Below are 10,000 nucleotides of genomic sequence, written 5' to 3' on the forward strand. Positions count from 1 at the left end.
CACACACACACACGCACACACACACACGCAGGCACGCACACACACACACAGGCAATACACACACACACACACACACACACACATAGGCAACACACACACACACACACACACACACACACACACAAGGCCTTAGGTGAAGGAAGATTAAATTAGAAGGCATATGATCAGGAAGCAATAGCTTTCAGAGCACATCTTCCTTATATCCGAGTGCACCGGGGAGGTGAAGGTGCTGTCGGCGGGGCCGTGCAGCAGTTATTATTTCAGTGTGATACCGGTGTTCATCCGCCAGCTAGAAGTGAGTGAAAGGCTCTGCAACAACATCTATTTGGAGTTGACTGTGCATGCGTCCTCATGAGACTTCTAGATTCAAGGCTTCATCGGGGTATCTGTTTCCAGCTGGCTGAGCACAGATCTCACTACTCCATGTGGCGTTGATCACCGAGCCTTCCGTTAGTTAAGAGCAGAAAGGAGGACTGAGAAGTAAGGAAAGGAAGCAAGCAAGAGAGAAGGTGTCCAACATGTTACATAATGACCCACTGTAGGCTATATGACATCATTCACCTGTCTGAAACTATCTCAGAAGCAACCAATCAGGGGTAGGGAGACCAATAAACACATTTGTTGAAGACATGAATTCCAACACACCATAATGATCCCTCAAAGATCCTAACAAGACATCAACATCTCTTCGTCCGAGGTTGGTTATAACTCAGCAGCTAGGGGCTGACCACACAGAACAACGTTACAGAAATGTACCCCTCATTAAAGTCAAACTGTGTTTGACTCCGCTCACTGGCCACAAAGCGGCTCCTCTAAAAGAGAAGAACTATCCAACCACAACGAGAAGGTTACTTTAGTAATGATGGCAAATGGCTAATGGCAAGTGGTTTGAAATTTGGATGGTTTAGTGTAAGTCTATAGCCCAGTCAGGCTGAATGTCACATTATACTGCATGTAAGATGCATGTAAGATTAGACTCCATGTAAGATGCATGTAGAAGCACCAGGTGGTAACCTGACTGCTGTCCTATCTGTGACTTAGCTGGCTTCTGTCTGTTCACCTGGCCACCTGTCTACTGTCTGTTCACCTGGCTAACTGTCTGCTGTCTGTTCACCTGTCTAATGTATGTTCACCTGTCTGCCTGTCTACTGTCTGTTCACCTGGCTACCTGTCTACATTCTGGCTCCCTGTAGTAGCTTGCATCAAATTTAAGACGATGGTACTGGCATACAAGGCAGTCGATGGAACTGCCCCTGCCTACCTCCAAGCATTGCTAAAGCCACACACCCCAGCTCGATCCCTCCGCTCAACTACCTCAGCTGGATGTCTGGTACCGCCATTGCTAAGAGCTAGCAAAGGCCGTTCAGCAAAGTCACAACTTTCTCGGTTTTGGGACCTCATTGGTGGAACAAGCTCTCTGCCGCTCTCAGGACCACAGAGTCGCTCACTATCTTCCGAAAAACCTGTCTACCTCCCTTCTGCTGTTCCCGTCTACCTTTCTACTGTCTGTTCTCCTGGCTATCTGTCTACATGCCTTCTGCTGTTCACCAGTCTACTGTCTGTTTACTTGGCTATCCGTCTACTGTCTGTTCATCTCTCTACCAGCCTACTGTCTGTCCACATCATCTACCTGTCTATCTACTCTACCTGTCCAACGCATCTACCTGTCTACCATATCTATCCGTCTACCTTCTCTACCTGTCCACCTCATTTACCTGTCTACCTGTGTACCTCATCTACCTGTCCGCCTTATCTATCCGCCTACCTGCCCTACCTGTCCACCTCATCTGGCTGTCTACCTCACTATCTGGTCTACCATATACTGCACCTGACCACCATTGGAAAAAGCAGTGTATAAAGTAGATGGCATGTGAGTATCCAGCAGTAGTACTATATTGGATAGCATGTCTGGTACCAGGGCAACACGATAGCACTGTGGCATTTAGACCAATCAGATCACTTGACAGTTTGACAGGATTAGTATTAGGATAAATGGAAGAGAGAGAGCAGGGTAACCTGAGCAAGCACACAAACACATACGCATGTACGTATACAGTATCTTTATATGCACACACACACACACACACACACACATACACACACAAACACACACAAACACACACACACACACACACACAAACACAAACACATACACATACACAAACACAAGGGACAGCTCTGGTGTCTGGGCACAGAAGGTAACATAGACACACACACACACACACACACACACACACACACACACACACACACACACACACACACACACAGTAGATACAAATAAAACACATCCTGGATATACAATACAAAAAAGGTAAACCAGCCACACACAGACACTAGATACACATGTGCAATACAAACAAACAAACACACACGCTCAAACACACACACACACACACACACACAAGGTAATACAGACCGTAGATTAAGATCCTCATTAGCTAATAAAATGCACACATATTGATATATTATACATGTAGAAAGATAGAATAGGGCCTCAGCTGGTCATGGATTACGGCCTCCTACACAGAACTTTTATAAATTATTGTGTGTTTAGTTCTTCGCACTCTGAAACTAAAAACGACCATAAGTCTGGTTCCTCTTCACTCAATCAACAGCATCCCCTGCAGACCTGTCTCCCCCCAGTCCTGTCTCACCCCCAGATCTATCTCCCCCCCATAACTGTCTGCCCCACTCATACTGCTTCTTATCTGGCCTCACCCTTTCTTCCCGCCATCCTCATGGTCGACAGGAAACAGGAAGCCGGGAGTGACCGCCCCCTGCTTTGGAGGAGGGTCCAAATACTCAGCTGTGATTGGTCCTTGATGCCCACTGTTGGGGGAGAGGGTCCAGACACTCAGCCGAGGGTCGCTCCTGGGGGATGTGGCTTTAATTAAAACACAATTTCGAGATGGCTCCTCGTTCATTGAACCAATTAACCCCCAGCTCAGCCAATCAGATCTTATCTCGTTAGAGGGGAACTCGTTAAGAGTGTGTCATTTCCCCCTAACCTGGTGAGTCCTCTGGGTCCTCGGCTGCTGGTCCTTAATTATCTGAAGCTCTCTGTTGGACCTCAAACTCTCCAGAAGAGCTTTCTACTTTTTAGTGTTTTATCTTCTCTCTCAGGAGACTCATGTCAGACCGTCTACAAAAGTGGATCTAAATCCACAGAACTATGCGAAGCTACACACTTCTGTTCTGTTAAACTTCTGAAATAAACCTGGCTAGCTCCTTCCGACCAGCATGTGGCTGCACATGTGTGTGTTGAGGATGGATGTCAGTTGGAAACTCACCTGTTTTTCTGGAGCATTCTGATGAATCGTTCTGTCTGCTGTGTTCTTATGAACAACACTCCTTTCTCTACTGAGAGAGTAGAGAAAGACTGAGAATCCACCAGTTCAACCAACGTCTTTGACTGGTTATACTGTGAGCTGCCCAGTTCAACCACAGTCTGCTACTGGTTCTACTGGGAGATACCAAGTACAACCAGTCCTATACTGTGGTTTAAATAATGAGTGAAAACAAGACACCTTATCACAGATCTGGCCTCAGAGTTCACATTAAAACAAGAGTTTGGACCAATCTGACTCCACAAGAGGTGTGTGTGTGTTTGTGTGTGTGTGTGTGTGTGTGTGTGTGTGTGTGTGTGTGTGTGTGTGTGTGTGTGTGTGTGTGTGTGTGTGTGTGTGTGTGTGTGGGTGTGTGTGTGTGTGTGTTCGTGTGTGTGTGTGTGTGTGTGTGTGTGTGTGTGTGTGTGTGTGTGTGTGTGTTTGTGTGTCTGTTGGGCTGCTGATCTGCACTTGTCGACTCAAAGTGTTGCGGCAGGTACATTGCATAAAATCAACTACACAACACACAAAAACAAAATCACAATCGACTATGAACAGGTTCCATCAAACTATGAACCTGTCTGTTTAGTATCAGGCTCGATTTTTGGGGGCCATGGTGATTTCACCCTGAACAGCTGCCCTGAAATTGAGAGTTACTGAGTGTGAAACCCATTCGAGTGCTACACTGAGGATACAAATAGATTCCAATAGCCGTGTCACAGTACCAGAGGTTACAACGTTTGTTCTCCAAAAAAGGATGTACTAAATAATAATAATCGGCTGTCAAAGATGTCATTATCGGCGATAAGAATCCGTCCGAAAGTGTCCGAAAAAATACTGAGCACCAAGTGCTGTAAACTTAATTATATTTTATTTGCATTGTATACTATGGAGTGAGACTCACCGTGTTTTAGTTTGTTTTAAATTAACCGCCAAGTCCCTGTGCTTCTCAGGTCTTCTGCCAACCATTTATTTACTTTACGTCGTTTTACCCTTATTCGCCGTTATCTGACGTTATTTTCCCTTTTGTGTTCGTGTTTCAACTGAAAATAAAGGGCTCGAGGCAAGTTTTCCCGCCCAAGAATATTCTGGCCGGCGGCCGGCTGGCCGGCGGGCTGCGCTCTGACGACGTAGTACGGAAATGCAGCATGTATAATGAGAACGAAATGTATTCATGTAGGCTCTAGTTTACGATATCGTTATCCAACATATCGTTATTTTTTATGCAAAGCAAATTGTAGTTTAATATATATATATATATTAAACTACACTTTGCTTTGCATAAAAAAATACTAGTAAGATATGATATTCTGCTTTGATCAGAGAACGGAAGACAGTGGTGGTTGGTTGTCCCAGGAGGCAAAACTCTTACTTTGAAGCCACTACAAGTCGCTTTAATGTCAGTTAAACTCAAACAGAAGTTTACAAAAACAGCATCAAATCAAACCAGCTGTGAGGTCTCAGATCACAGATTTAGAAAACAAGATATTTTAGGACCCTGCCTCACATTCCCTCACCCCAAGAATCAGAGGAGATGGAAGTGAAGAGAGGAAAGAGGAGATGGGAGGAGAGAGAAGTGAGGAGATAGGAAGAGTGATGAGAGGAGAGGAGGAGAGAAGGGAGGAGGAGACAGGAGAGAGGAGGTTCATGTTGTTTCCATGCAGAAATGAAGCAGGCAGAAACAGTCCAGTCATTAGTATGGTACTTTAGTTCACATAGTTACAGTATTCAACATAATTATAGACATCACTTCATAAATAAATGTTATTGATTTCAGTTAGGAATGGCAGCGCATGTACAAGATTCAACAAAATAAGAAGCTCAGGCCTCAGCGTCATCCAGGACACAACCGCAGCCGACAAGATCTGAATCCAAAATAACATGTAAATACAAGCCGCTGCTCGAGTTAGATAAAACGAGCTGGACAATGTTATCGTAATGTAATTGTAGCCCAGTGAGGAGCACCACTGTGGCCCATCGAGCATCACTGTTGATCATTGAGCGTCACTGGACTGGTGAGCATAACCGTAGCCCATGGTATAGCCACGTAACCACTGAACACACTAGAGTTGCAAACAGGCCACAGCAAACAGAGGATAACCGGTTATGAAATGGCCACAGCCATGAAGTAATTCATGGCTTGTGTAATTATAAGACACTGAAAATATAAGGAATTAGTCAGTTACAAGCTTGCATTCCAGGACATATACTGGGCCCAGCGCTTGGACAGAGAGGAACCGTTAACATTACAGACAGGCATCTGCTCCTGGAAATAGCCAGGACCACAACAGTAAAACAAGTTTAATCAGATAAAATCAGGAGGGGTACAGTATAATAACTGAACATTCAGTAGTTCTATCAATGGAGTCTTCTTTCAATCCACAGAGTGCTTTCAGCATTTAGTCCTAGCCCAGTGGGCTTGGTTGGGGTAATGGAAGATATTCCATGCTATAGTCGGAGCCAGAGCTGTAGGACTGGATGGAAGGGAACGGAGGAGTGATGCTTCCAGGTCATAGTCCTACCCAGACAGGCTCCCATCTTTACTGAGACAGAGTATTTCCAGGTCCTACAGAGATCGGCAGAATTACAGATGAAATAACATGTATGTAAACATACATACATATGCACATGATATATGATATAACATGTAGGTGTATAGTGATATTACATGTTTATTGTATAACATTTGTATAAGGATTTAACAGGTGTATAGTGAAGTAACAGGTGTATAGTTAAGTAACAGCTGTATAGTGAAGTGACAGCTGTATAGTGAAGTGACAGGTGTATAGTGATTTGACACGTGCATAGTGATACAACAGGTGTATTGTGATATAACAGGTGTATAGTGATACAACAGGTGTATAGTGATATAACAGGTGTAGGGTGATATAACATGTGTATAGTGTTGCACCATTTGTATAGTGATATAACATGTGTATAGTGATATTAAAGGTGTATAGTGAAATAACATGCTTATCGTAATATAACATGTGATTAGTGATATTAAAGGTGTATAGGGAGATCAAATGTGTGTAGTGATATACCACATCTGGATATTGATATAACATGTGTATAGTAACATAACATGTGGATATTGATATTAAAGGTGTATAGTGTGTATAGTGATTTATAACTTCTGGATAGTGACGTAACATGTGTATAGTAACATAACATGTGGATATTGATATTAAAGGTGTATAGTGTGCATAGTGATTTATAACATCTGGATAGTGACGTAACATGTGTAAATAACAGGTGAACAGTGACGGTACCTTCTGCAGGTGCATGTTCTTAGTGAGCTGCTCCTCCAGCATGTTCTGCAGCTTCTTGTTCATCTCCCTCAGGTTCTCGTCTCCGGGCTTCACCAGGTCTCGGAGCACCGCCCCCAGGCCCATCCTCTCCCCCAGACCCCCCCGCTCGCCGTGGGCCGGCGCGTGAGCCCCCGCCCCCCCACACGCATCTACACACACACACACACACACACACACACAGAGTTTAAACACACATATGAGTACAAACACACAAGAAGTAGAAACACATACGAGTACACACACACTAAAACATACCAACACGTGTGTGTGTGTGTGTGTGTGTGTGTGTGTGTGTGTGTGTGTGTGTGTGTGTGTGTGTGTGTGTGTGTGTGTGTGTGTGTGTGTGTGTGTGTGTGTGTGTGTGTGTGTCTGTGTGTGTGGGTCTCTTGTTTGTGTGTCTATTCATTATTGTGTTCATTATTAAGCTGGGATACGATCAGTCTATCAGTTTATTTTGGGGCCTTACACCCCAATAGCTCCCGGGATTAGTCAGGTTATCTTCAAACTATGTGAGGAGCACAAAGAGAGGAGAGGAGAGGAGAGGAGAGGAGAGGAGGACACATGAGGAGAGAGGAGAGAGGAGAGGAGAGGAGGACACATGAGGAGAGAGGAGAGAGGAGAGGAGAGGAGGACACATGAGGAGAGAGGAGAAAGGAGAGGAGAGAGGTTAGGAGAGGAGGACACATGAGGAGATGGGAGAGACGAGAGGAGAGAAGTTAGGAGAGGAGATGAGGACACATGACGAGAGAGGAGAGAGGAGAGGAGAGAGGAGAGGAGAGACGAGAGGAGGAGAGAGGAGACGTGAGGAAAGAGAGGAATGTTCCAAAGCTAAACTTGCTTTCAGAGTAATTTAATAAAGGGAAGTGACCTCATTCCCTCTGATCTTTTTTCAGTCTCATATCCAACAACATTTTGTGTATTCCATTTCTATATTTAGTTCCAGTGCTTTCAGAATGTGTGTGTTTACCGGTGCGGCTGTCGTGGACGTAGGTCTCTATGATGGCGCTCTTCCGGCGGATGTCTTCAGCCATGGAGGAGCAGCTCACCTCCAGGTGTTTCACCTGACAGACACACACACACACACACACACACACACACACACACACGCACACGCACACGCACGCACACACCGACACACACACACACACCGACACACACACACACACACACACACACACACACACACACACACACACACACACACACACACACACACACACACACACACACACACACACACACACACACACACACACACACACACACACACACACCTTGTGGTGTCAGATTGGATCGGACTCTTGTTTTAATGTGAACTCTGAGGCCAGATCTGCGATAAGGTTTCTTGTTCTCACTCATTATTTAAAATGCCTCCTTGATTGCTGCAGAGGGAAAGAGGTGTTTTGGCTCGTTTCAGATGCTACAGGATGTGTGTGTGTGTAGTGCAGTGTGTTAGAGGATGAGTGTGTAGTGAAGTGTTACAGGATGTGTGTGTAGTGAAGTGTTACAGAATGTATGTGTGTAGTGAAGTGTTACAGGATGTGTGTGTAGTGAAGTGTTACAGGATGTGTGTGTAGTGAAGTGCTACAGGATGTGTGTGTGTAGTGAAGTGTTACAGGACGTGTGTGTAGTGAAGTGTTACAGGATGTGTGTGTAGTGAAATTATACAGGATGTGTGTGTGTAGTGAAGTGTTACAGGATGTGTGTGTAGTGTGATTCATTATGTTGTTTATTTTTAGCAAACTGTTAATTAAACTGTTTACTGCTAGTTTCATATTTTATAATGTTGTAAACTCCTAACTTCTCCTCCGTGCCCCCCTCTCTCCTCTCTCCCCCCTCCCCTCTCACCTTCTCCTCCAGCATCCATTTGTCCTGCTGGACGAGGGCCAGTCTCTGGAACAGCTCCCCCACCTCCTCGTCACTGAGGTCAGCCGAGCCCTGGGGGGGTGGAGGGCTCCCCCCGGTGGCCTGGAGGACACACACACAAACAGTTAGACGCACGCACACACACACACACACACACACACTAGGGATGGCGAAAATGTAAAATATTCTTGACCGACCACCAAGTCTCATTAACCGGTTGAAACCGGTTAACCGATCAGATAAAAATTTGCTATTTGAAATAACAGCCATTTCGAGCCGCGCCAGCCGGCTGCTATTTCGTAACTCTGCTTACCTCTCTCCCGTTCTACCTCGGAATCACACACACACACACACACACACACACACACACACACACACACACACACACACACACACACACACACACACACACACACACACACACACACACACACACACACACACACATCGGAAGAGGGCAGCGTTGGGAGCTCATTTGTAACATTGCCGCGGCTCATTTAAGAAAATGACATCTCCGAAGAGACGCCGCTTGTTTAGTTTGGAGGAGACGGAAAAATTGAGTGTGAGGGATAATTTTTTTCACTTCACACAAAAAGATCTTGTGATGGCTCACTGTAGTCTTATAGAGTTTAGTCTACTGTCCATAACAATTTAGAGATCATTTTCTCCGCCGCTCGCATGCGGGAATAATTAAGACTTGAGGAGAAATTAAACAGTGGGCTAGGGACGCGGTGTCCGTCCAACTTCCAATAAGTCACCTCACCTGATCATCTTTTTGTGTGAAGTGAAACCAACACACACTCCACAGTCCACACTGACCCCCAATTTTATTTTTAACTGACACGCGACAAGATTGATCGGTTAACGTTGATACGGTCAACCATCGGTCAAAGGGTCATCGGTTAACATCCCTATCTCTCTCACACACACACACACACACACACACACACACACACACACACACACACACACACACACACACACACACACACACACACACACACACACACACACACACACACACACACACACACACACACACACCTTTTCTCTGGGTGGCTGCGCCTCCTTCATCATGTCTCGGTAAGAGAAGGAGGAGACGGAGGAGGAGTCCCCAGTCTGCTGGGTCCGGCTTGGGCTGCTGATCTCCGACAGAACCAGCTCCTCAAGACCTACACACATGATGTATACATTATCACAATGTATGCATTATCATAATATACACATTATCAGGATATATTATACATTATCAGGATATATACATTATCAGGATATTTTCCTAATATATACATTATCATGATGTATGCATAATCACAATCTATAGATAAAATATACATTAGCACAATGTACGTTATTTACATAGCTCTAGATGAGCGAGCTATAAAGTTAGATAGCTTAAAATGACCTACAGGTTTATGGCGTGATAAACATTCATCAATAATCAATTATATACCAGCTTCTGTAGACTGTGTGTGTGTGTGTGTGTGTGTGTGT

At 44.9% G+C, this 10,000-nt stretch overlaps 2 protein-coding genes across 3 annotated transcripts in view; both read right to left on the reverse strand.

The window, feature by feature from the left end:
- Nucleotides 1-3,310, reverse strand: part of LOC130383209 (GRIP1-associated protein 1-like) — a 7,922-nt gene extending 4,612 nt beyond the window's left edge. Inside the window, exons 1-2 of the mRNA XM_056591334.1 lie at nt 3,294-3,310; nt 2,722-2,832 (exon numbers count right to left, since the gene is read on the reverse strand). Of these exons, the coding sequence (XP_056447309.1) occupies nt 2,722-2,832; nt 3,294-3,310 (128 nt within the window). The remainder of the gene's footprint in view (nt 1-2,721; nt 2,833-3,293) is intronic.
- A 1,357-nt stretch (nt 3,311-4,667) lies between these two features.
- gripap1 (GRIP1 associated protein 1) overlaps nt 4,668-10,000 on the reverse strand; it is a 19,102-nt gene continuing 13,769 nt past the window's right edge. Inside the window, exons 26-30 of one of the 2 annotated variants that reach the window (XM_056595790.1) lie at nt 9,551-9,678; nt 8,489-8,608; nt 7,608-7,701; nt 6,602-6,789; nt 4,668-5,895 (exon numbers count right to left, since the gene is read on the reverse strand). In XM_056595790.1, coding sequence (XP_056451765.1) covers nt 5,848-5,895; nt 6,602-6,789; nt 7,608-7,701; nt 8,489-8,608; nt 9,551-9,678 — 578 coding nt within the window. In that variant the 3' untranslated portion in view covers nt 4,668-5,847. The remainder of the gene's footprint in view (nt 5,896-6,601; nt 6,790-7,607; nt 7,702-8,488; nt 8,609-9,550; nt 9,679-10,000) is intronic. The other variant, XM_056595799.1, reaches the window with a different exon arrangement.

The sequence above is a fragment of the Gadus chalcogrammus genome, chromosome 1 (genome assembly GCF_026213295.1).
Source record: "Gadus chalcogrammus isolate NIFS_2021 chromosome 1, NIFS_Gcha_1.0, whole genome shotgun sequence".
Classification (NCBI taxonomy): Eukaryota; Metazoa; Chordata; class Actinopteri; order Gadiformes; family Gadidae; genus Gadus; species Gadus chalcogrammus.